The sequence below is a fragment of the Coregonus lavaretus genome, assembly GCF_964263955.1.
Source record: "Coregonus lavaretus genome assembly, chromosome: 14".
Classification (NCBI taxonomy): domain Eukaryota; kingdom Metazoa; phylum Chordata; class Actinopteri; order Salmoniformes; family Salmonidae; genus Coregonus; species Coregonus lavaretus.
This window is the reverse complement of record NC_140001.1, coordinates 30,931,730-30,959,626: the sequence shown is the minus strand read 5'-3', so window position 1 is coordinate 30,959,626 and position 27,897 is coordinate 30,931,730. Positions and strand designations below refer to the sequence as shown.

Sequence of the window (27,897 nt, the reverse complement as noted above, 5' to 3'; positions counted from 1 at the left end):
TCACCCCGGAGGACTTCGATGGCTTAGTTTAACCAGTGGAAGGCAGGATTCAGAATGAGACTGACTGAAACCAGGTGCTGTGCCATGCGTGAATGTGAAGCCTGCAACCTGTTTCCTACCGACCTACCGGTACATCGCGAGTTTCAGCAGTGATGTAGATGAACTGGGTAAATTCAATGTGGATTTACCTCATTATATCGCATTGGATTAGCTGACTCTCCCTCGGCCGGTGAAATGGCCACTCCCTCTGAAGGCCTCTCTTGCTCTTCTTTGGTAGCTAAATCAGCCGTCAATCGGTATTTCTCCACTCTCTCTACATTGTATATGGTGGCTTATTTGTGTGTGTTTTGTGGGTTCCTACCTGTGCTAGACTAGTTGTTCTCTGGCCTACTACTTAGCTATGTTGACCGTGGTGGTTGGTTAGCTAGGGTAGTTAGCTGTCTAGGCTAGCTAGCAGGCTAAAATAACTAACTTTAGCTGTCTGGCTTTTTGACTAAGATAACTGCAAATACCGGTAACATTATTTGATAACTGGTTACTTTACTTCAATGTAGCTGTAAGCTAGGTGTTGATAGCAACTGGCTGACTAATGCAGTGCTAAAGTAACATTAGCAGGCTGGTAGGGCTAACTTTAGCAGGCTAGTAGGGCTAACATTAGCAGGCTAGTTTGCTAGCAACCTTGCAAGCTGATTTGTAACAATACATTCATAAAGTATTTGCTTGTAAATTGGCTGAAATTTTTATTGAAACCAGTAGTCATGAGTGCAAACAATTTGGTTTAATTTGAAATTACACATTTGAAGTTATTTCTGTTGGAGTTTACATTATAGGGAATAGGCTTGCTTGCCGGGTCCTCCATATTACATCACACCCTGACATGACTTAGGTATTCTTAGGAACTCTGATCAGTTTTCTGTAATAAGTCGAAAAATAGAAAAGTGAGGTGTAACTTTGCATTGGGACTTTTGATGCATATACTAATGCAAATCCATATGTTACATGTGGTTAGGTGTATGCTCCCTACCTTTGAAATGTTGCCAAGCAAGCCTGCCTATGTTTCTCCTACAAAGGACTTTGATGCAGATTTCCGGTTCACTGGCCATGATCTTCGGTAGCCTGCCTATCAATCGTTGCCTTTTCTGAGGTGCAGTCCACGGATGACTCAGTACCCAGCACGCTACTGTACACGCTGCCTCACGCTCTTTTTGGCGGTAATGCAGAGTGCTTTAAGCGCTCGGGGCAACCAGCCATGTGATAGCCTGCTCATTCACCGCAGCCGAGAGCTCCTGTCAGACTTGCAGAGATTTGACACTGTAACAACTATCGACTTCAATTTAAATAAAATGTAATAAAAAACATATATCATGGACATCATGACTTTACTTGGTGGGTCTGTAAAGGTGTAGCCGCAATGTTACATGACTAAAACCAAACTTTTCTCTTTGATGTTAACCTACATTATAGTAATGTATCTGGATGGTTTGAAGCACATTTATTGCACGGACTATGCATAGCCTAAAGAAAAGCATAAACACTCCATTCGTCCAAAAACATCGAGCACAATTTTTTTTGTCAGTATAGTTTCAAAGGCAATGCAACTGAAAAAACTGGTCAACTTCAGACGTAGGCTATGAATGAGATTAAGCAGTAGCTTTTTATTATTAATAAAGTGGGGATCCCTGCCAACATCCTCCTCACAGTTGCACTGCAGCCTAGAATTACGCAATGGAACTTTGCATTTAACAATATCAAAAAGTGTATTTTGCTACATTAGCCTACGTTGCACTTAGCCTATAATGAAAATTATTCTGCATTCCTAGAAAGTCTATATGAAACAATAAAGGAAACACTGTAGGCTAGCCTTCTTGAAAAATACCAATCTCAGCTTTCCCTCAAGAAATCAAACCGCTTACCGTTGTTTAAGGAGAGAGGAAAAGTGGATTGCGCTGGTTGTTAGCCATTGCACCAGGCGAGTTGCTTGTGTCTTATGAATCTAAATGTGCTGGTATCCCGCTGTAGAACTGAGGTAGTTGCTGTTCTCTCTCTGCAGTACTTCAGGAAAGAAAAGAGAGAGAGAGCGAGAGAGAGAGAGAGAGAGAGAGAGAGAGAGAGAGAGAGAGAGAGAGAGAGAAGTAGGAGGGACAGGGGAGCGCTAGGAGAGAGTGCAATCAATAATTGTATTTCATTGAGTGGTGCCGGCAATTCCGTGAAATGGAAAAATGTAGTTAGAGGGAGCATGACGTGAAACACTGCGACGGACTGGAGCGCTTGACTTTGGCCGGAGCTGTCGGGAGCGCCGTACCGGCACTTCTATTTGGGGGGGGGGGGGGGGGGGGGGGGGGGGGGATTGCGTACCGGATCTGCATTGAATAGCAATAGGGAATGGGCATTCATTTCCTGTTCCCACTTTGTTCAAGTTTATTTGTCGCTTGTCTGTGAATCTGTAAGTGACAGCAGGCTGTTCGAGATTGTGCAGATAAAAAATGCGCCAACCTGAATGCACATGATGTACTGTTCCAAAATGTCAAATGAGGGTTTGTACGGTCATGAAAAGTCATGGAAATAAATTAAATATTTTTTGTTAATGTAATTCATGAAGGCACACTTTTTTAAATTATCAATCACTTACAATTCTACATATCAGCCATTATCGGAATGACCCTTCAGTGCTTGTCTGTGTGTGCTGCGTGTGTGCCAGTGCGAGTGGGCCGTTGCCGGAGGAGAGAGCGACATTTCAGCAGCAAGTATAAAATAATTACAAGACAGACAGACTAATTAGATATCCAAAACAAAACTTGTAGCAGTTATCTCGCTATTTAACTATAGATATAGCTCAACATTAGAGTAGTTGTCGCCTTTCCACCGGGACTGTAGATAGCCTAAATAAATCTGCACCGTTGGAAAACTAGGATTCCCCTCTATTAACATTTTAGTCATTTAGCAGACGCTCTTATCCAGAGCGACTTACAGGAGCAATTAGGGTTAAGTGCCTTGCTCAAGGGCACATCGACAGATTTTTCACCTTGTCGGCTCGGTATTAGAACCAGCGACCTTTCGGCTACTGGCACAACGCTCTTAACCACTAAGCTACCTGCCGCCCCAGTAGTCATGTAATTGCAATAACGTTACAAATATTATAAGAATAGCCTAATTGACAAATAACTTGCTGTGCATTGATCTCCCCTGAAATATGAATATTTTAGCCTTATATATTAACATGTCTAGTTAGATACCTTGCTTTGAAGTAGCCTACCGTATCTATTTGATCCCTGATTCATTGAATTAGTTAATCATTTTATAAAGACAAAAGTAATTGGTTGTAATGTTGAAATATTTTATATCAAGGGTGGCCAACCATCCCCCAGGATTGCTACTTGGTGTGCAGGCTTTTGTTCAAGCCCTGGTCCAACCACATTGTAGCTTAAACAGCAGCTGCTCAACAGGACCTTGATAATCAGACTTTTCAGGGCTGGCTCAAAAGCCAAGCCTGCACACCCAGGAGCTCTCCAGATGAAGGGTTGACAACATGTGACTAACAGTGCAGTTCTACTTTGTGGGGGGTTAAGTGCCTTGATCAAGGGCACAATGGCAGGAGATGGTAGGCCTTCATGGGATCAGACACAGCAACCTTCCAGTGTCAATAATGCTTACTTTTTAATGTAGGCTATAATAATAGTCATGAAAATGTGGTTAAAAGTCATGGAGAAGTCATGTAAAATGTGTATGAACCCTTAACAGTGAATAATCAGAGGTCTCTATAGCATTATGTCATATGTGAATTTCGGTGAACATGGTCTAATGGACCGACTTGGAAAAAGACAGCTCGTGCACTTTCATCCTAAGTCAAGCACTGCCTATATAGGCAATGCTATGCTTCTGATAAGAAATCACTATTGCGATATGATACTAGGTTTTGATTTCCAGAGCAGGACTCTGTAACAGACAGTTCTTAGATGACTCTAAACAAACACATTTTCTACAGATTTAAGAACTCATGTTATTCTTCAAATGCATTTTATAAATGTCATATCTTTCAGATGACAGGCTGAAGATAAATGGCTCCATTTGAAAGGCAAATGAATGGTGCTGTAAAACGTATTGTATGTGCTTTAACGTTTGTGCAGTATAGCCTTGTGTTTATGTTGCAGTGTCTTGCTCATTGGTGTTTAATGGAGTCAGCTTTGTTCTATCCGGCATCGTTCCAAATTCCAACAGCTCGACCAGTTGCAAACCATTGTGCCAAATTATAATTCCCGCTAGTCTCCAACAGCGTGAAGTGTAGGCTAAAGAAAACACAATTAACACTACGGCAATGTTTCACGTTCACTTGACAAAAAGGAGTAATTATCTTTCTTAAATATTTGAAAACATATGTAGACCATGGCTGGTATAATGTTGAAAACAAAGTAGGCTAGTCTTTCCAGCGGCAGTGCGTTAGGCTCTGTGTAAATTGTTTGTAACCACGTAAAGCCAACTAGGCGACAACAGATTTTCATACGGCGCTGTCCATGGCCTTGAAAGCCATTCTCGGCGAATGGCCGCTGTCCACGGTCCTGAAATTATTTCAGGGCTGAACTTGCGCCTTAACAATCCATTTATTACCGTGTGTGTGTGTGTGTGTGTGTGTGTGTGTGTACATTCTCAGGCGCATTGCTGGTTTAAATGCACTGATTTGTGCTAATTTATATTGTGTGGGTGAGGAACACCTTATATCCAGCGTAATACATTTATTTTCCCTAGCTCAGCGCCGGCTACTAGTCTACTATAGAATGAAGAATAGCCTACTTACTTACTCCAACAGTTTTCTGCAGGTCCAAAATGGTACTGTTACGTGCAACACGGTTTACTACTACCAGCACTGGTAGGCTAGGCTACATACCTGTTGGTGGATATGACACACTGGATACATGCATTATTGATTACCTTTCTATTGCAGGCAGTCTTCAGACAATTCAGTGAATTAGGCCACAACACACTTTCTCTCAATAAAATAAATGGCTGAATCATGATGAGATACAGTCCTTAACATCTTAACTTCCACTAAATACATTACAAGTAACATTGTTTTGTGCTTGCTTAGTTACAAGTATGCATTCATCAAGTTGACCCAAGTAAAAATATATATACACTGAGTATACAAAACATTAAGAACACGTGCTCTTTCCATGACATAGACTGACCAGGTGAATCCAGGTGAAAGCTATGATCCCTTATTGATGTCACTTGTTAAATCCACTTCAATCAGTGTAGATGAAGTGGAGGACACAGGTTAAAGAAGGATTTTCAAGCCTTGAGACAATTGAGACATGGATTGTGTGTGTGTGGCATTCAGAGGGTGAATGGGCAAGACAAAAGATTGAAGTGCCTTTGAACGGGGTATGGTAGTAAGGGCCAGGCACACTGGATTGTGTCAAGAACTGCAACGCTGCTGGGTTTTTTAAGCTCAACAGTTTCCTGTGTGTATCAAGAATGGTCTACCACCCAAAGGACATCCAGCCAACATGACACAACTGTGGGAAGCATTGGAGTCAACATGGGCCAGCATCCCTGTGGAACGCTTCCGACACCTAGAGTCCATGTTCTGAGGGCAAAAGGGGGGGGGTGCAACTCATTATTATTGTTCCTAATGTTTGGTATACTCAGTGTATATGTATACTTACCTACTTATTTAAGCCTTACCTTAGTAGGTTACATCCATTTCCTTTTGTGTCTCAGTGAAGCGTTCTGTCTGGTCCATTCTTGGAGTAACCATTCTTAACCATAGATCAGGCTTTTGCTCAAGTATAATCTAAGACAAACAGTGAGAAGATCATTCAAATAGATTAAATCAGCATAATGGAGAATTTAAATTCTGTGTTGGCATTTAGTGAGAAGCATGGGATTTGCTTTCACTACACGCCAACACAGAATTTTAATTGAGATATTAATACCAGTTCCTCCCTTTCTGCAAACATACACTGTAGGTTGCACCTGCACCAAGTAATGTCATGCAACCTAATGCAGGGGAGTCCATGACCCAAATCTGGTGTTAGTCACCAGAAGAATACTGACTGATAATCAATAAACATGATGCCATGCGTGTCTCATGCTTCCATATCTATAATGATGGCACCCATAATTACTTGGCAGAACATTGAATGAATGTGATTAATTTAGTCAAAGTGTTTCAAAGTATCATCCTGGTCTATCACCGCTCCCAGGTCATTGCACCTTCTTCTCAGAACAATAACATTGAGGGCATAGTGATCAATGTTTACAGTTTTGTAAGGTGTTTCCCTTTCAGCATTGAATATGAATAATACAGTTGACTATACAGTATATTTTTAGCTGATGAAAGTGACTGCAATCAGTCTAGTCATGAAAAGAAAGAGACACTTCAAAAGTAGCTAAGAGCTTATTTTCTTTCTTTCTATACACACAATACAGTATCACACAGATTCTAATTCTTACATATGACAGAATATCACACAAAGATTATATAATACTGCTATATAATTACATAACCAGAGATAAGTAGGCTCTTCAGATGAAGTGTGAGACAGTGAGTGCTGGGCTTGTTATGTCAAATCCTAGCGCTTCTCAAACCCACAAGCTGTGGAGAGAGATGGTCAGAGAGTAAAGTGAGGGACTGATGCAAGCGGCAGCACACTCAGCCATACAGTACTCACATCATTAAAGACCGCAAACCGTTGCAGCAGTACCACAGAGGAACAAGATCCACTGCAGAGAGATGATTATCTGCACAAAACATCCCATTTTATATTCCTCTGTGGGGTTTACCTCTTGTTGTATATGAGATTTAAGCCACTGTAAGATATGATTATCAAAGGAATTGCATTTAAAATGGATTCCAGCAGTTTGAGCTAAATGCAGAGGTGTAGATGGTAGCACTGGAATGGTAATACTGCCAGGAATTGGTGGTATTATGTTGATATATTTCTTATTTCTTTGGTTTGAATGACAAGAAATGTAAAGAGTGCTGACACAGGTTATATCCTGTACGTGCATTAAATACCATCACAGAAAGACCCCACATGCAGAAAGGCATTTATACACACAGATGCACTCACATGCATACATACTGGCACAGACACATTCACTCACACACTTACAAAAGAGAGGCATCTCTCTTTGTCCTCTGATTTGGATGATTCACAGGAGTGGTGACCTGAGGCTGGGGACAGTCTCTGCTTTTCATTCAGAGCTGGAAGACAAAACCTCCTCGGGCCATAAGACTCCATTTACTACTGCTGGAGAGCCAAGGAGCACTTAGCTTAATGTACGGGTGAGCAGCATGACCCTCACACACACACACACACACGCTCTGACGCACATGGCCATTGGCCACACACACACACACACATCATCTTATCACATATGTATTCATATTTCAAAGAATCCTACTTACGCAAAACATGCCCATACACGTAGATACACAGAGATGCACATTAGCAGCCATTATCTGCGAATCAAGAGTTATAGTGGGGGTGGACTAGTGCAGGAGTCTAGTCATAAAGTGCCTTATCTTTGTACAGACAGCAATTTAGACATTGATGATAATAGTTTTTGCCTAGTGGTAGAAGTAACTGACTTAGCTCCCCCCTCTCCACTCCCTCATTTCCTCTCTTCTTCTCCTACCTTAGTTATTGGTCAGCTGACCTTTAGCCCTCTCTTACACAGTTGCCAGGGAGTGTATACTTACATTATATGAATGGAGACAGCGTTGTCATATTTACAGGCACAAGACCGTGAAGCCAACCCCAGTGATTATATGGGAAAGGAGCATCACGAATGCAAAAAGACACTGGTGTTATTGCCGTAGTGATGTGATAGATGACTGTAGCCTGAGTGGGATGTCCAATATCGCCAACATGTAATCAAAACTAACATGAAAACAGCAGGAAGCTAAGAAAAGCGCTCCCCTGACTATTATCACCATTGTCTTGTATGAGAGGTCATCACTGTCGGATTTGAGCAGAAAATGGGTTGATATCATTATGATTGAAGATAGCACATTGTTGTTGTTGTCAGGAGTCTGCTGAAAATCGATTGTAGGCAGCAGCAGCAGCAATTTTGTAGAAAGTTATGTTATTTTACCGTTTATTACAGTAGTATAACAAATGTAATTATAGGACCTAAATGCTGTACATTGTACAGATACGTACATGCATCAGGTATGCGAAAGGTATAAACAAACGTACTTACTTACTTAGGCCCATCGCTCATTTGGGAGCATAGGCCATCGATGACTCTTCTCCATGGCACTCTGTTCTGAGAAGTCTTCTCCAGCTCATTCTATCTACATTGGTTCTTGGTATCTGCCTAAGGTATAAACAAAGGTATGTATTTTTTGTCAACATACAGAATTAAACAATCAAACATCAGCAATAAACTGCCAAAACCTGAATAATACTTTTTCAATCAGCTTTAGCCCAGAACATTATTCTCTAATTTCTCTACTGTCTACCATTTCAAGGTCCTGAATAGTCTTACGTACCTGAGCTAAAATACCAGGGGGAGGAAAGTCAAATGGATTGTGATTATTGTCCTGGAACAGATTGAACCTCGTACAGGCTAGAAGAGAAGGATGTGAGCTGCATCCCATTTCAACACAGGCCCAGGTGCATTTCCTTTCTCAAATGAAGGTGGTATTTACAAACGGGATCTAGTGAGGGGGTTGGGCAGTAATACACAGTTTAATCTCAGCCCTATCAACAGTCGTTTATAACCTCTTTCCACTACAATAATGAGTGTTTTGAGAAAGGGCACTGTATGCTTGTGGTAAGCATTATCTTCTCAGGCTATAGCTGTGCTAACTCTTTCTCTTTAATGCAGGGAAACTTAAATCCATTTTACCTAATTTCTACCAGCATGTTAAAAAAACTCTAGACCACCTTTACTCCACACACAGAGCCGCGTACAAAGCTCTCCCTCGCCCTCCATTTGGCAAATCTGACCATAATTTTATCCTCCTGATTCCTGCTTACAAGCAAAAACTAAGCAGGAAGTACCAGTGACTCGCTCAATACAGAAGTTGTCAGATGACGCAGATGCTAAGATACAGGACTGTTTTGCTAGCACAGACTGGAATATGTTCCGGGATTCTTCCGATGGCATTGAGGAGTACACCACATCAGTCACTGGCTTCATCAATAAGTGCATCGATGACGTCGACCCACAGTGACCGTACGTACATACCCCAACCAGAAGCCATGGATTACAGGCAACATCTGCACTGAGCTAAAGGGTAGAGCTGCCGCTTTCAAGGAGCAGGACGCTAACCCGGACGCTTATAAGAAATCCCGCTATGCCCTCCGACGAACCATCAAACAGGCAAAGCGTCAATACAGGACTAAGATTGAATCGCACTACAACGGCTCCGACGCTTGTCGGATGTGGCAGTACTTGCAAACTAAACTCAGCAACAAAATAAACATCCTCTCACTGTCAACTGCGTTTATTTCCAGCAAACCTAACATGTGTAAATATATGTATGAACATAACAAGATTCAACAACTGAGACATAAACTGAACAAGTTCCACAGACATGTGACTAACAGAAATGGAATAATGTGTCCCTGAACAAAGGGGGGGTCAAAATCTAAAGTAACAGTCAGTATCTGGTGTGGCCACCAGCTGCATTAAGTACTGCAGTGCATCTCCTCCTCATGGACTGCACCAGATTTGGCAGTTCTTGCTGTGAGATGTTACCCCACTCTTCCACCAAGGCACCTGCAAGTTCCCGGACATTTCTGGGGGGGAATGGCCGTAGCCCTCACACTCCGATCCAACAGGTCCCAGATGTGCTTAATGGGATTGAGATCCGGGCTCTTCGCTGGCCATGGCAGAACACTGACATTCCTGTCTTGCAGGAAATCACGCACAGAACGAGCAGTATGGCTGGTGGCATTGTCATGCTGGAGGGTCATGTCAGGATGAGCCTACAGGAAGGGTACCACATGAGGGAGGAGGATGTCTTCCCTGTAACGCACAGCGTTGAGGTTGCCTGCAATGACAACAAGCTCAATCCGATGATGCTGTGACACACCGCCCCAGACCATGACGGACCCTCCATCTCCAAATCGATCCCGCTCCAGAGTACATGCCTTGGTGTAACGCTCATTCCTTCGACGATAAACGCGAATCCGACCATCACCCCTGGTGAGACAAAACCGCGACTCGTCAGTGAGAGCACTTTTTGCCAGTCCTGTCTGGTCCAGCGACGGTGGGTTTGTGCCCATAGGCAACGTTGTTGCCGGTGATGTCTGGTGAGGACCTGCCTTACAACAGGCCTACAAGCCCTCAGTCCAGCCTCTCTCAGCCTATTGCGGACAGTCTGAGCACTGATGGAGGGATTGTGCGTTCCTGGTGTAACTCGGGCAGTTGTTGTTGCCATCCTGTACCTGTCCCGCAGGTGTGATGTTCGGATGTACCGATCCTGTGCATGGGTTGTTACACGTGGTCTGCCACTGCGAGGACGATCAGCTGTCCGTCCTGTCTCCCTGTAGTGCTGTCTTAGGCGTCTCACAGTACGGACATTGCAATTTATTGCCCTGGCCACATCTGCAGTCCTCATGCCTCCTTACAGCATGCCTAAGGCATGTTCACGCAGATGAGCAGGGACCCTGGGCATCTTTCTTTTGGTGTTTTTCAGAGTCAGTAGAAAGGCCTCTTTTAGTGTCCTAAGTTTTCATAACTGTGACCTTAATTGCCTACCATCTGTAAGCTGTTAGTGTCTTAATGACATTGAACAAGCATGGGAAACAGTGTTTAAACCCTATACAATGAAGATCTGTGAAGTTATTTGGATTTTTACAAATTATCTTTGAAAGACAGGGTCCTGAAAAAGGGATGTTTCTTTTTTGCTGAGTTTATTACGGACTACAAAGGGAAGCACAGCCACGAGCTGCCCAGTGACACAAGCCTACCAGATGAGCTAAATCACTTCTATGCTCGCTTCGAGGCAAGCAACACTGAAGCATGCATGAGAGCACCAGCTGTTCCGGATGACTATGTGATCACACTCAACGTAGCCGATGTGAGTAAGACTTACATTTTAGTCATTTAGCAGACGCTCTTATCCAGAGCGACTTACAGTTGGTGAGTGCATACATTTTCGACTTTTAAGCAGGTCAACATTCACAAGGCCACAGGGCCAGACGGATTACCAGGACGTGTACTCCGAGCATGTGCTGACCAACTGGCAAGTGTCTTCACTGACATTTTCAACATGTCCCTGACTGAGTCTGTAATACCAACATGTTTCAAGCAGACCACCATAGTCCATGTGCCCAGGGACACTAAGATAACCTGCCTAAATGACTACCGACCCGTAGCACTCACGTCTGTAGCCATGAAGTGCTTTGAAAGGCTGGTCATGGCTCACATCAACACCATTATCCTAGAAACACTAGACCCACTCCAATTTGCATACCGCCCCAACAGATCCACAGATCATGCAATCTCTATTGCACTCCACACTGCCCTTTCCCATCTGGACAAGAGGAACACCTACGTGAGAATGCTATTCATTGATTACAGCTCTGCGTTCAACACCACAGTGCCCTCAAAGCTCATCAATAAGCTAAGGATCCTGGGACTAAACACCTCCCTCTGCAACTGGATCCTGGACTTCCTGACGGGCCGCCCCCAGGTGGTAAGGGTAGGTAACAACACATCTGCCACACTGATCCTCAACACGGGGGCCCCTCAGGGGTGGGTGCTCAGTCCCCTCCTGTACTCCCTGTTCACCCATGACTGCAAGGCCAAGCACGACTCCAACACCATCATTAAGTTTGCTGACGACACAACAGTGGTAGGCCTGATCACCGACAACGATGAGACAGCCTATAGGGAGGAGGTCAGAGACCTGGCCGTGTGGTGCCAGGATAACAACCTCTCCCTCAACGTGATCAAGACAAAGGAGATGATTGTGGACTACAGGAAAAAAAAGAGGACTGAGCACGCCCCCATTCTCATCGACGGGGCTGTAGTGGAACAGGTTGAGAGCTTCAAGTTCCTTGGTGTCCACATAACCAACAAACTATCATGGTCCAAACACACCAAGACAGTCATGAAGAGGGTACGACAAAGCCTATTCCCCCTCAGGAGACTGAAAATATTTGGCATGGGTCCTCAGATCCTCAAAAAGTTATACAGCTGCACCATCGAGAGCATCCTGACTGGTTGCATCACCGCCTGGCACTAAAGAGGGTAGTGCGTACGGCCTAGTACATCACTGGGGCCAAGCTTCCTGCCATCCAGGACCTCTATACCAGGCGGTGTCAGAGGAAGGCCCTCAAAATTGTAAAAGACTCCAGCCACCCTAGTCATAGACTGTTCTCTCTGCTACCGCACAGCAAGCGGTACCAGAGCGCCAAGTCTAGGTCCAAAAGGCTTCTCAACAGCTTCTACCCCCAAGCCATAAGTCTCCTGAACAGCTAATCAAATGGCTACCCGGACTATTTGCATTGTCCCCCCCTCTTTTTACACTGCTGCTACTCTCTGTTTACTATCTATGCATAGTCACTTTACTTATCTATTTTTTACTTAACACTTATTTTTCTTAAAACTGCATTGTTGGTTAAGGGCTTGTAAGTAAGCATTTCACTGTAAGGTCTACACCTTTGTATTTGGCGCATGTGACAAATACAATTGGATTTGATATGCCTCTAAGGATCAAAACACAGCAATTACCACAGGGAAAATATATCAGCTATTCCATGTGTAGAAATGAATGTGTACCATAGGAACAGTGAATAATAGTGATATTGTTTGACCCACAAACACACACTTGCTTACTAGTAATCCATCGTATCCGATGATGACATGAGTGTCATAGTGTGGCTGTAGATTCTAATCCCTGAACCACATCGTCGGTTGGAAACAGGACATACAGTCTTGGATTGGGGGTGGAGGTGCATTTCCGGCTTCATGTCTCTTGTCATTGTGACGGTTTCTTTTCCTTAGTTCACTCCTGTCACACACACACTGTGTAATGATTATTTATGTACCCATGCCTTGTTTTGTTATATTTTACCACTGCAGACCAGCATACCAAATGAGCAGTTGCTCACTAATGGTATCATAAAGGGCAGGGAAGCTGCCACAGCAAGCTCTGATGACAAAATCATCTTCAAAGAGACATCGTGAGAAACATATCCTTTTAAGCTTTATAAACATGGTGCATCTGTAAAACGGAAATACAGTGAGGGAAAAAAGTATTTGATCCCCTGCTGATTTTGTACGTTTTCCCACTGACAAAGAAATGATCAGTCTATAATTTTAATGGTAGGTTTATTTGAACAGTGAGAGACAGAATAACAACAACAAAATCCAGAAAAACGCATGTCAAAAATTTTATAAATTGATTTGCATTTTAATGAGGGAAATAAGTATTTGACCCCCTCTCAATCAGAAAGATTTCTGGCTCCCAGGTGTCTTTTATACAGGTAACGAGCTGAGATTAGGAGCACACTCTTAAAGGGAGTGCTCCTAATCTCAGTTTGTTACCTGTATAAAAGACACCTGTCCACAGAAGCAATCAATCAATCAGATTCCAAACTCTCCACCATGGCCAAGACCAAAGAGCTCTCCAAGGATGTCAGGGACAAGATTGTAGACCTACACAAGGCTGGAATGGGCTACAAGACCATCGCCAAGCAGCTTGGTGAGAAGGTGACAACAGTTGGTGCGATTATTCGCAAATGGAAGAAACACAAAAGAACTGTCAATCTCCCTCAGCCTGGGGCTCCATGCAAGATCTCACCTCGTGGAGTTGCAATGATCATGAGAACGGTGAGGGATCAGCCCAGAACTACACAGGAGGATCTTGTCAATGATCTCAAGGCAGCTGGGACCATAGTCACCAAGAAAACAATTGGTAACACACTACGCCGTGAAGGACTGAAATCCTGCAGCGCCCACAAGGTCCCCCTGCTCAAGAAAGCACATATACATGCCCGTCTGAAGTTTGCCAATGAACATCTGAATGATTCAGAGGAGAACTGGGTGAAAGTGTTGTGGTCAGATGAGACCAAAATCGAGCTCTTTGGCATCAACTCAACTCGCCGTGTTTGGAGGAGGAGGAATGCTGCCTATGACCCCAAGAACACCATCCCCACCGTCAAACATGGAGGTGGAAACATTATGCTTTGGGGGTGTTTTTCTGCTAAGGGGATAGGACAACTTCATCGCATCAAAGGGACGATGGACGGGGCCATGTACTGTCAAATCTTGGGTGAGAACCTCCTTCCCTCAGCCAGGGCATTGAAAATGGGTCGTGGATGGGTATTCCACAATGACAATGACCCAAAACACACGGCCAAGGCAACAAAGGAGTGGCTCAAGAAGAAGCACATTAAGGTCCTGGAGTGGCCTAGCCAGTCTCCAGACCTTAATCCCATAGAAAATCTGTGGAGGGAGCTGAAGGTTCGAGTTGCCAAACGTCAGGCTGAAACCTTAACGACTTGGAGAAGATCTGCAAAGAGGAGTGGGACAAAATCCCTCCTGAGATGTGTGCAAACCTGGTGGCCAACTACAAGAAACATCTGACCTCTGTGATTGCCAACAAGGGTTTTGCCACCAAGTACTAAGTCATGTTTTGCAGAGGGGTCAAATACTTATTTCCCTCATTAAAATGCAAATCAATTTATAACATTTTTGACATGCGTTTTTCTGGATTTTTTGGTTGTTATTCTGTCTCTCACTGTTCAAATAAACCTACCATTAAAATTATAGACTGATCATTTCTTTGTCAGTGGGCAAACGTACAAAATCAGCAGGGGATCAAATACTTTTTTCCCTCACTGTAGGTAATCTGTGTGAAGCTACTGAATTCTGTCATCAGAACAAGATGCAAAATGATGAAATAAAATAAAATAAAATTGTATCTGTCACATTTGCCGAATAAAACGGCTGTAGACTTTACCGTGAAGTGCTTACTTACGAACCCTTTCCCAACAATGCTGAGTTAAAAAGTAAGAAAAATGTGCTCAATAAAAATAGAAAATATGAACACAATAATATAACAATACCGAATCAATGTGCAGGGGTACAAGGTAGTTGAGGTAATATGTACATGTAGGTAGGGGTAAAAGTAAATAGGCAATCAATATAGATAATAAACAGAGTAGCAGCAGCGTATGTGAAGAGTGTGAAAAGGGGGAAAGGGGATATCTAGTCAGTTGCCCTACATTTACATTTTAGTCATTTAGCAGACACTCTTATCCAGAGCGACTTACAGTTAGTGAGTGCATACATTTTCCATACTGGCCCCCCGTGGGAAACGAACCCACAACCCTGGTGTTGCAAGCGCCATGCTCTACCAACTGAGCTACAGGGGACCCCTACTGAACGCATTCAACCGAAACGTGTCTTCCATATTTAACCTAACCCCTCTGAATCAGAGAGGTTGTGTGAGTGTGTGTGGCGTCAATATGCATGTGTGTGTTTATGTTTGTGTTGGAGTGTCAGTGTAGTATGTGTGAGTGTGTGGGTTTGCATAGAGCCAGTGCAAGTGAGAAAAAAAAGGGGGTAATTGCAATAGTCCGGGTCACTATTTGATTAACTGTTCATAGAAATCTGATCTATGTGGTTTCATTGCATACTTTATCATGTCTTATCGACTTGTTTTCTGGACCATATGTTATAGTGACCTGATATCCACACTTCCTTTTCAGCCACTTAGGGGATCAGTTGTCAAGCTCCTTTTTGGCACTACTGTTCCTCCTTGGCAGAATAGTCTAGATGCTTTGTCAGTTTAATCTCAATGACACAGACACATACAGTTGAAGCCTGAAGTTTACATACACCTTAGCCAAATACATTTAAACTCAGTTTTTTTTGTTTTTTTTTACAATTCCTGACATTTAATCCTCGTAAAAATTCCCTGTCTTAGGTCAGTTAGCTTTTATTTCTTTCATCACATTCCCAGTCGGTCAGAAGTTTACATACACTCAATTAGTATTTGGTAGCATTGCCTTTAAATTGTTTAACTTGGGTCAAATGTTTCCGGTAGCCTTCCACAAGCTTCCTACAATAAGTTGGGTGAATTTTGGCCCATTCCTCCTGACAGAGCTGGTGTAACTGAGTCAGGTTTGTAGGCCTCCTTGCTCACACATGCTTTTTCAGTTTTGCCCACAAATGTTCTATAGGATTGAGGACAGGGCTTTGTGATGGCCACTCCAATACCTTGACTTTGTTGTCCTTAAGCCATTTTGCCACAACTTTGGAAGTATGCTTGGGGTCATTGTCCATTTGGAAGACCCATTTGCGACCAAGCTTTAACTTCCTGACTGATGTCTTGAGATGTTGCTTCAATATATCCACATAATTTTCCTTCCTCAAGATGCCATCTATTTTGTGAAGTGCACCAGTCCCTCCTGCAGCAAAGCACCCCCACAGCCTGATGATGCCACCCACGTGCTTCACGGTTGGGATGGTGTTCTTCGGCTTGCAAGTTACCCCTTTTTCCTCCAAACATAACGATGGTCATTATGGCCAAACAGTTCTATTTTTGTTTCATCAGACCAGAGGACATTTCTCCAAAAAGTACAATCTTTGTCCCCATGTGTAGTTGCAAACCGTAGTCTGGCTTTTTTATGGCAGTTTTGGAGCAGTGGCTTCTTCCTTGCTGAGCGGCCTTTCAGGTTATGTCGATATAGGACTTGTTTTACTGTGGATATAGATACTTTTGTACCAGTTTCCTCCAGCATCTTCACAGGGTCCTTTGCTGTTGTTCTGGGATTGAGTTGCACTTTTCGCACCAAAGTACGTTCATCTCTAGGAGACAGAACACGTCTCCTTCCTGAGCGGTATGACGGCTGCGTGGTCCCATGGTGTTTATACTTGCGTACTATTGTTTGTACAGATGAACGTGGTACCTTCAGGCGTTTGGAAATTGCTCCCAAGGATGAACCAGACTTGTTGAGGTGTACAATTTTTTTCGGAGGTCTTGGCTGATTTCTTTTGATTTTCCCATGATGTCAAGCAAAGAGGCACTGAGTTTGAAGGTAGGCCTTGAAACACATCCACAGGTACACCTCCAATTTACTCAAATGATGTCAATTAGCCTATCAGAAGCTTCTAAAGCCATGACATCATTTTCCGGAATTTTCCAAGCTGTTTAAAGGAACAGTCAACTTAGTGTATGTAAACTTCTGACCCACTGGAATTGTGATACAGTGAATTATAAGTGAAATAATCTGTCTGTAAACAATTGTTGGAAAAATTACTTGTGTCATGCACAAAGTAGATGTCCTAACCGACTTGCCAAAACTATAGTTTGTTAACAAGAATTGTGTGGAGTGGTTGAAAAATGAGTTTTAATGACTCCAACCTAAGTGTATGTAAACTTCCGACTTCAACTGTATGGCATTACACAGTGTTTTCCCTAATGCATCTAATTCAAATAAATGCCACAAGTATCATATCAATGCTGCCAGCATTGTGTCTGACAGTGCCATAGCAGCCTATTCACTGCAAATCCAGGTGGTAAGGAGGTCCTAGTCCAAGAGTAACAGGAATTTCTGCCATGGCCAAGAGGGACCATATGTCTCTGCTGTCTTGAGTCTGTCCCGCCTCCATTCCAGTCTGCCAGGCCTCTGCAACATATGGGGCTTAATGCCATTAAGCATGAGGTTTATGACCTCAAAGGCGTTTTCGTCTTCGTTTGTACAGGTGAACCTAGCTATGAGTCAGTAGTTGCCCGACTGACAGACACAACAATGTCAACAGGCAGGTTCTCAGGGTGGTGGTATTCACCAAAGACGTATACCTACTTCAGACAGGTAAGTGGGACTGATTAATTGTTTTAATTAATGCATTAACCAAGGCAATGGTCTGCAGGCTAACAAACCAGCAGTAACCAGTGCTGCTACCACCACTGCCATATACTATCAAAGAATGGACACACACGCAAGGTGTTTTGCCCTGCTTAATGCCAAATGAACATTGACAGATTAATTTCAACTGGCAACACAGCTAACGTTACAGTACAAGATGTTCACTAGCTGGAGTTAAATATTACAGTAGCCTACATCTGATCAGTTAATAATACCAGCAGCTAGCTAGCTAACGTTACAGCATGGCCACTTGGCTCCAAATCTCGCAGGAGATTAGGCAGATAATCCCAATAATATGGAGTAAAATCCATTGAAAATAGTCATCAAATAATCTGGCTCGATACAGCGAGATCATAACCTACTAGCTAGCTAGTATTGTAAACGTATGCCGCTACTACAGCTAGCTAGTGAGCTAGCTATTTAAATCCGATTATTACAACATGACACGCAAAAATACATGACCATCATCTTTGACGACATCGAGTTCAACGTTGTTTCCGTTTACTGTTACCAGAGAAACACGCTGCCCAATCAAAAGTAGTTTAGTGTGGACCTTCGACTCAGTAACCAATCTAATTCCGCCTTGTTGTAAAGTAGACCAGTTTGAAATACAAACCAAGGCAAGCGATTTGAAACTGTCAAGATCAACAAGTTGATAACACAAAACAAACGCAAGACGAAGCCAGTTCGAGATACTCTAAAGCACTAAGGTAACAATTTTGCAAATGTGGACATGATATAAGACAAATTCGTTCCAAAGCTGCATCGTGTGTGGACACGCTAATTTGCTAATGTTAGCTAGCTATGTTTACTACGCTAACGTTAGCTAGCTAAATTAGCGAACTGTTACTGGCTAGCTAAATTAACGCCAGCTAGCTAGCCTAAAAAACTGTTGATCAAATTAAACATGGTCTGAGCTATCAGGGATCCTTGGGACGTCCCTACCGTAAACCTTACCTAACCTTAACCATTTAAAATGTCGACTTCAATTGGGTAACGTCCCAAGAATAGCACGGACCGTAGTGCTAGGGTAAAAACCCAAACGTGACCCAGGACCGAGTTTGGGAAACCCTGCCTTACCCAACCCATATCCGTACTGTAACCATTTACATTTCAACGGGTAGGGACTTCCTTACAAGAATTCCGAATAGCACGGACCCTGACAATCACCAAACGAGATTTTGTAGGCTGTCCTCGCGAGACTACCCTCACCTTAGCTACCTTTATGTTGTTCCTGCCCCTTCTAGGCTGAATCTTTGAATGTAGTACAATAGTTATCTAGTTGTTTTACATGTCAATGAGCTAGGTAGTATTTGTCATCATGCTATCTGACTTCATCAGAACAGGACCATTCCAAGTGCTGTTCCTGTTAAAACAACCAGTTGCATTTTAATTAATCTTTCCTCAGATGTCCTCAGATGAAGGGGATCCGAGCAGTCCAGTTCTGCCAGGGGACTCAGATCAGGGCAGCTCGGTCTCCTCTGAGCTGCAGGTAACAAAGCACTTCCTTTTACAGATTTATGGAGAGGTGTTCATAAAGGGAAATACAGGACTTCATGTTTAAAAACTCATCAGTCGACTGTTTTGATGAGGTTGCAATGGAAACATGCAGTATATACACGGTTGTCACTAGTTACCACAGCCACAAAGTCAATATCGTAAAAATGCATGAAAACTAAAATTAGCTTTTTGGTCTTAATTGAAGGTTATGGTTAGGCAATAAAGTAAGCAGTGTGGTTAAGGTAGGTTCAAAATCAGATTTTAAGAAGATAAATTGTTGAAATAGGTGGCCCCGTGTAGCTCAGTTGGTAGGGCATGGCATTTGCAACGCCAGGGTTGTGGGTTCGTTTCCCACGGGGGGCCAGTATGAAAAAATTTATGCACTCACTAAACTGTAAGTCGCTCTGGATAAGAGCGTCTGCTAAATTACTAGAATGTAAATGTAAAATGTTTAGCGATAATTATGACTTTGTGGCTGTGGTAACTAGTGACAACCTATGCAAGGAGCACTTTATTCACAATTCAATGTCTCTTTGCATATTATGGACAGGATGAATATGAAGAACTTCTCCGCTACGCAGTGGTCACTCCTAAGTATGACCCGCAGCCCGCCGCTCAACTGCAGCTTCTGAGCGCCTCACAACTGTCTGCGGATGGACAGAGTTCCCGTGGAAATGATGACGCAAGGTTCCATCCCTCAGCAGGTACAGTGGGCCGCTGCTCACCCACACACTCGTTACACTAAGCCGCTCTGACAGACACACAGCTTGAGGCACTCCACATTGCTCCCTTCAAATGATCAACTGTCATAAAGGATTTGGGTTCTGTCGTGCTTTACGTCTTTCTGTTAAGAAATGCTCCTCTCTCTGTCGCAGTCTTTTAACCCGAGCACACATAGCCTCGATTGCACCAAGCCCAACAAGCTGTTGAATGTTCCATGTGTATTTCACAAGTACCCAAACACTTGACATGGAGAGATGAACTGCTTGATGATAGCCAAGACCTGTCCCAAAACACAGACTGAGAGGCATTGACACTACTACGGCCCTATGTAGCTCAGTTGGTAGAGCATGGCGTTTGCAACGCCAGGGTTGTGGGTTCAATCCCCACGGGGGGGCAGTATGACAAAAGTATGAAAATGTATGCACTCACTAATTGTAAGTCGCTCTGGATAAGAGCGTCTGCTAAATGACTAAAATGTAAAATGTACTAGGTACTCTATTTAAGATCAGAAGAACCATTCGTTCTCTTCCGCAAGCAAGCGTACACCCAGCTTACAAACAGTCTATCTGTCTTTTCTCCAGACCACGGCATTCTCAGTTGTAGAGCTTAAACTGTCATGGAGTAGTGCACTGGGATGGAAAAGCAGGCAGGATGTTGTGTGCCTGATTGGTAATGACATGCTGGCATCCTGCCCAAACTGCTCTTTAGAGTGCAGACTTTTTTTCTTCTCTCTGCAGGATTTAATTAAGATATTGACATAAATGCATTCCTGGATGAAGAGACAGAGTTTTCTTATTTAGCATTCTTACCATCACACACTCTCTCTATCTCTCTCTCTCTGTTTCTCTCTCACTCTTTCTATCTCTGGCTCTCTCTGCCTCTCAGGCTCCGTTTCTGAAGCTGAAGATGGGAGACGCTCTAGCAGGGGAGTGAGGTCAGCACGGGCCTCCCCTTTTATAGTGGAGCCCAGGGCACACTCACACACGTTTGAGGGTAAATACACACAGCCAACACAGAGGGCCATATGCTTTGTAACTATACTTAGTCCAATAAAAAGCATTATTATAAAGACCATGAGACTGAACAGGCATGGGATATATAAAATGATAGTATACTATTTTGATGCTCCCAGAGCATCAAACATTATTTTGACAACTGTGGTTCTTTATCAGGTTTGTGTGCAGAAAATAAACCAGGTAATGAAGAGATGGCTGGCAGGTCATCTGTTGTCTCAGACGCTCACTCAGACAGACACTCGGACAGACTGCAGACGCCGTCTGAGAGCTCCAGACACAGCAGCCCAGACCCCCTGGTCACCATGGTGACAGAGATGTTTATCTCTGAGGAGAACATGAACAAGATGGAGAACATCCTGGACACCTGGAGTGACAAGCTCAAAGTTAGCCTGCCCTGCCTCTTTGTCTGTCTATTTAATGTCTGGAGATGTATTTTAGCTTGGCGAGAATAGATCCTTATGAGGCTGTGTTCTAGGATTATATTTTGTTGGCCTGATAGATGCGGTAAAGAGGTCAATGGTACTCGACCAAAACAATGGAAACACATGGGGGAAAGATCCCGAATCTCCTAATTTCCCTCCAGCAAAATTAGCCTACATTTAGGCTAGTGTTTATATGTGTATTTCACACTATGTTGAGGTATAAATTGGAGTATAATACTTGTATTGATGTCAACCCCAATAACATGTTCATGTCATCGTCACCAATCAACTGCATTACAGTTAAAAAACACAGACTACCATCACCGATTTCTCTATGCTAGCTATGCTGCCCACTTGTACAAACTGGAGGTAGAATTTAGCAGTCACTTCTAAACCTGAAAAGGGTTATGCAGCGAAAACAGCCAAATATATCAAAATTTGACTTTAGTAACCATATTGTGGGCCTGTAACAATACATCAATCATGACGAATATCCACTGTTAGATCAGATTTGTTGAATGTGCGCCAATCCGCCATCCTTCTATCCCCCACGGTCTGCGTTCCATTGACCTCGTTACCGCATCTATAGTGCGTATCAGATGTCATGTCCCTATCAGTGATGTGTTTCCTAAATGAACAGGAATTCCTCATCTGATTCTTGATTTGTCATTTGTGATTCAGTATCTGTATTGTGTCATTGAAGTGGACTGGTATGTTTCGTGATACTCTTTGTTAAACCATTCCATCCCTGTCTCCTCCCCAGGCCAACGTGCTGATGGAGCTGAGGAAGTGGAAGCTGGCCTTCATGGAGCAGCACAAGCTGGAGGTGAGGAAGGAGAGGGAGAAGCATGCTGCCTGTATAGCAGGCCTCACTGCAGAAATGGACAGCCTGAAGGAACTGCTCCACACCTACGAGACCTCCAACCACAGGAAGGACGAGGTACGCAGTCTACACAGACACGCATCACACACATATCATACCACACTCACTTCTGCACCACACACACACTACAGGTAGGGTCTTACCTATGTAAAGACAGTCATACAATTGTCTTCAACAGTGTTGGTGTGTTATGATGAATTGAGTGTGTGAGGCATCGTGTGTGTGTGTGACTTCTATTGTTTTGCTTGTAGGTGATAGTGAACCTGAGCCAGGCGGTGGACAGACAGAGGGAGAGGCTGGAGCTGATGAGGACCTTCACCCACTGGAGACTGCAGCACAGCGAAGCCAGGGAGGAGGTGAGAGACAGGGGGAGAGGGTTCTCCCTCATAGGATACTAGGGGGTAGATGAGATGGGGAGCAGTGGGTACGGGACACACGTATACGGCACACTGCATCTTAATGTCTATTTTCACCCCTTTACTTTAACCACGGAATTAGTTACACATATCTTATCTGTGAAATGAATGTCATAGCATCCTTGGTGAACTGTACCTTTAAGCGTTGACAGTACTCTAGCAGGGTTATGCAAATCCTGAATCTCTGCATGGTTAACTGACACATGCATTACCATGTCATATCACATTGAACATGCATACATTACGTTTTCACACGTAGATTTTCCACTTATGATTCTTTATTCCGTGTAGTATTATTGGTCCGGTGCCTGATATTCATGGGTTAAATAAGTGATATTTGCATCCATGTGACAGTATTTAATACATCGTTTTTCACTAAATATCTAAAGTGTAGAAAATCCCAAGTTCTTTCCTGTTAAAATGTGTAGGTTTGATTCCTGTGTGTAGCAGAGTCATTCTAAGCATTCCTCCTCCTGTCCCTTGTCTGTCCTGCTGTCCCATGTGTCCCGTCCCCCCCCCCTCTCTCCAGGCCCACAGTGCCCAGCTGGCAGAGCAGCACTACCGTCTGCAGCTGAAGAGGAAGGTGTGGGCAGGCTGGCACGCCCTGGTCCAGGGGAGCTGGAAGGACAAGGTGGAGAAGGCGTGCCGCTCCCGGGCAGAGGAGGTCTGTGTGCGCCTGTCAGCTGACTATGAGGACAAGATGGCAGAGGTAAGGAGGAAGGAAGAGCTACACACACAGGTTACTACATAGAGTAGGCCTATACAGTTCCAACCATACAATTACATATGATCTCTGGTTCCAGCACTCTGAAAAGAAGAAGACAGTTTCACATGAGCACAGAACAGTAGCTAGCTACACTTACTGGACAACCGAGAAACGGAATAAACATTGTCTTACATAAATAGTGTCATTCACTATACTGCATAGTTCTGCAGACCTGACACCTTTCAGCATTTTAAATGGCAAATATACCTTTTTGAAGTTTTTTCTGGAAGTCGGGCTGTGTGAAGAGATTTTAATAATGATGAATAATTGCAGCACTAAAGCAGTGAGTGAGCCTGATTGATGGAGGCTGCAGTTAAAGCCCAGTGAAAGAGAGGAGCTAGAGCAGCGAGTGGGCCTAGCACGCAGAGAGAGAGGGGGGAGGTAGGGATGGAGGGAGAGGGAGGAATATCGACAGTTCCATAGATGTGTAGAGCAGTGGAGGCTGCTGAGGGGAGAACAGCTCATAATAAGGACTGGCACGGAGCAAATGGAATGGTATCAAACACATGGAAACCATGGGTTTTGATGTATTTGATACCATTCCATCAATTCCGCTCCAGCCATTACCACGAGCCCGTTCTCCACAGTTAAGGTGCCACCAACCTCCTGTGGTGTAGAGACAGTGTAGGAAAGGCTCATAGGCCTAGCAAAAAGAGAGAGGGGATAAAGAGAGGGATACTGGAGTGGGAGAGAGGAATGGCATAGAGTTATTGGCAGAACTGTAGACGTGCAGAGAAAGAGTAGAGCTAGAACAGAACACAGCCTATCTCAGCACAGAGAGAGATAGATGGTTATTACAGTGAGAGAGAGGAATTGCAGCTTAGAGGAGCAGAGAGAGTAGGTGGTCTGTTTAGAGTTAGAGATGTGAAACAAGCTTCCATTCAACCTCATTCCTCAGTTACAATCTAGCCAGTCCTCTTAATTATGTTTTCCCCAATGTGACCTTTGCATTTTAATTAAAGTACGGTTAACAGTGATGATAAATTAATGAATCCCTCTCTCTCCTTCTCTCCCCCCCTCCTCTCTCCTTCCCTCTCTCTCCTTCCTTTCCCTCGCCCTCTGTGTAGCACGTGGCAGCGGTGGATGCTGCCCAGGCTGAGATCCAGAGGCTGCACTCAGAGAAGGAGCGTTATGAGGAGTCCATGAAGAAGGCCTTTATGAGGGGCGTGTGTGCCCTCAACATGGAGGCCCTCAGCATGTTCCACACTGGAGAGGGACGCACGGAGCACGACCTGCACGGTTAGTAACACGCACACACGGCTCTGTCAACAAAAACTATGTTCCTGACACTTTAATTCATAGAACAGATTGTTAAAATAAGTTAATTATACTAGGGATGGGCAAGAGTAATCCAGTACCCGAACGGACGTCAAAACTCAATCTTTAACCAGAGATTATGATTTTTTTTTTTCAAAACTATGAAATAACACATATGGAATCATGTAGTAACCAAAAAAGTGTTAAACAAATCAAAATGTATTTTAGATTCTTCAAAGTAGCCACCCTTTGCCTTGATGACAGCTTTGCACACTCTTGGCATTCTCTCAACCAGCTTCATGAGGTAGTCACCGGGAATGCATTTCAATTAACAGGTGTGCCTTGTTAAAAGTTAATTTGTGGAATTTATTTCCTTCTTAATGCATTATACCACCCCGACAGTCCATCATTACTTTAAGACATGAAGGTCAGTAAATATGGAACATTTCAAGAACTTTTAAAGTTTCTTCAAGTGCAGTCGCAAAAACCATCAAGCGCTATGATGAAACTGGCTCTCATGAGGACCGTGACAGGAATGGAAGACCCAGAGTTACCTCTGCTGCAGAGCATTTAGCAATTAGGATTTATCTGTAATGGTTATGATCTAACTAGGCATTGTTGCCCACTGTTGGCATATAGATAAATGCACACATTTTCTTCCAGTGCGGGCCTTGTGTTATAAAAATATATTTTTTCCCCATTCGAGTACTCGAACAGTCCATAAATGTCTAATGCCCACCCCTATATTATATCACCTCCCCCAGTTGTATCTGATCAAGCCACACATTCAGTTTATTAGCCTATTGGTTAGGCTCTGTTACCCTAAAACACAGACACTAGTTGTGCAGTCTGCTGTTATTGACACTTTGGCTCCTTGCGTGATGATGGTAAATCTTAGAAAATGCTGACTGAGTGGTGCTCTGTGGAGGTTGTAACCTTGGTGTGGCGGTCGTCGTCCACAAATGCATGTATGAGATTTTAGGGATTCCGCTTGAACTAAAAGAGTGGTTCTAGTTTCTGTTTCAACACATACATTTATCTGTGTATTAATTGAGTTTTGTCATTTTTGGGGGGGTAATCTAATTCACATTTTCTCATCGGAATAATCTGGAATGTCATACGGTAATTTGTCTCTTATTTTACAACTGACAGGGCCACTGTCTGCAAATGACAGAATGTGATTTATGTTGGTCAGATGTGATTCTACTGGGTTTATTTGATTAGCAGCTTTCTGGTGTCCAGTCATGAAGCTGGTCTGGCTTCAGAACATAAGCCTGTGTACAGATTATTATATTACTGTTTTTATTGGTCTTTCCTCTGTAGATGCTCCACCCCCTCGGGATGATCCTGGCACCGGCTCATTGGCCCGTCTCCAGCCAAGGCCTGCCTCCTCCACTCGGTTCAGCCCGGTCCACTTTGACCCCCCTGTTCCACCGTCCCAGAGTGATGCAGAGGAGACAGTGAGACGCTGACACACACACACCCTGGTTACAGTCTATATATGCAATGGTTTTCACTACTACTATGGATCAGGTTCCACCATCATTAAACATCATATTGTCACATCAGTTGCTGCCATTGTATTTATTCTTTCTCAAGACTAAACATTTTCTCACTAACAGTATTTCATAATTACCTCTACACAATGTTCAGTCACAGCCTGTCTGGAGTTACTGGTTTATGACTGCTGACTCCTCAAACACACACGAGGCCACTGTGTGATACAATGGATAGACCTGTTATATTTACAGGGCTTCAGTTTGTCTAATTCCTTCATCTCCTTTCCTGTGTATGGGCTTCTGCCCGCACTCTTAATATCTGCCCACTCACTCACTCTCTCCGTCAGGTGGGTTCCAGTGCTCCAGTCTCCAGGGCTGGGGTGTTCCCCTCCACCACGGTGGTCCACAGCACCCTACCACCAGGGGGCACTGCAAGCTCCCACAGACAGGTTAGTACTAGCGTTGATGATGGTCTATTGCACTGGGAGCTTATCATGGCTATGTCCTGATTCTCTACCCCGCTCCTAAAGTGTGCACTTGCACACTTTCTGTCATGGATGTACAATCATTAGATTGGTGTAATCATTGGTTAGAGGGAGTTTCAGCCATTGTTAAATCCATGATGGGAAGTGTTTGAGAAAAGGGTGTCAACTACTGTCTGGTTACTGTTACCTTTTCTCACCCTTTATCAAACAATGTGAAAGGTCACGTGTATTTATTGACTGTTCCTTAATGATCATCATTTGTATCAGGTCAGTACACGGGTGATCACATCGGGTCAACAGAAAGCCTCCAAAACCGTGACCGCTCGCATCACGGCACGTGCCGACCTCCGCGCTCCCAGCTCCGTCCGTGCTCCCAGCAACCTCCAGGTCATGGGTGTGGCTCCTCCCATGAGCTCTGTCATCGTGGAGCGCCATCACCCCGTCACACAGGTACACCATCATCACCAAACATGTCTATTTTACGATTAACCAAAATAACCAAACAACAAGTTGATTTATGATCTGTAGAAACACCTTCGCTGAGCAGGCCTCAACCTGTCTCACTTATCACTCTCTTTCTCTCTCCTAGCTCACGGTGGGTCAGGCCACAGCAGCTAAGTTCCCCCGCTCCTCCTCCTCTCAACAGGGCCAGGGCCCCTCCAGCAGCAAGAGTTCCTCCAGAACACACTCCGCCTACCACATACACTCTATCAAAGTGGTTGAGTAAACACACACACGCAAAACCATATCACGTATGGTTCACATAGGACAATTCCACTACCTTATATGCAAATACAAGTAGTCTTCCCATACATAACTTAGTCAAGCTGATACACATGCACAATTGAATATTCCCAAATATTCTACATATACGCTACACCTCACTCACACACACACACTGTGAGAGATCTATGAAGGACCTGAACCATTTCTGTGAGAACTAAGTTTAGGATTACAGAAAATTATTTTTTAAATGCAATCAATAAACCTGATATAACACTCTGGAATGGAAGGTAGAATGGCGACTGATGGAACCGTCTTGTCTTTTCAGAGCATTTGGATAATTACTTTTTCACTAGTTTTACTT

At 43.6% G+C, this 27,897-nt stretch overlaps 1 protein-coding gene across 3 annotated transcripts; it reads left to right on the top strand.

Annotated features, from left to right (window-relative positions):
* On the top strand, positions 1–27,829 carry poc5 (POC5 centriolar protein homolog (Chlamydomonas)). 3 transcript variants are annotated; one of them, XM_084176240.1, is made up of 14 exons: positions 1–167; positions 17,680–17,789; positions 19,252–19,335; positions 19,894–20,047; positions 20,952–21,059; positions 21,239–21,465; positions 22,268–22,444; positions 22,639–22,743; positions 23,333–23,512; positions 24,637–24,808; positions 26,150–26,286; positions 26,673–26,774; positions 27,078–27,260; positions 27,400–27,829. In XM_084176240.1, exons 2-14 carry the CDS (start codon positions 17,727–17,729, stop codon positions 27,535–27,537), a joined length of 1,830 nt encoding a protein of 609 aa, XP_084032366.1. In that variant the 5' UTR covers positions 1–167; positions 17,680–17,726; the 3' UTR covers positions 27,538–27,829. The 3 variants fall into 3 exon arrangements, with proteins under 3 accessions (XP_084032366.1, XP_084032367.1, XP_084032368.1); XM_084176241.1 differs by lacking the exon at positions 17,680–17,789 and having other exon boundaries at positions 11–273; XM_084176242.1 differs by lacking the exons at positions 1–167; positions 17,680–17,789 and adding an exon at positions 18,439–18,553.
* Positions 27,830–27,897: the final 68 nt, after the last annotated feature.

Excerpts from the sequence above, each read along its gene's own strand:
- poc5 (XM_084176240.1), top strand. The coding sequence starts at position 17,727 with ATGTCAACAGGCAGGTTCTCAGGGTGGTGGTATTCACCAAAGACGTAT. Across the intron at positions 19,336-19,893 it reads CGGTCTCCTCTGAGCTGCAG|GATGAATATGAAGAACTTCT; the intron begins GTAACAAAGCAC and ends TATTATGGACAG. Across the intron at positions 22,744-23,332 it reads ACAGCGAAGCCAGGGAGGAG|GCCCACAGTGCCCAGCTGGC; the intron begins GTGAGAGACAGG and ends CCCTCTCTCCAG.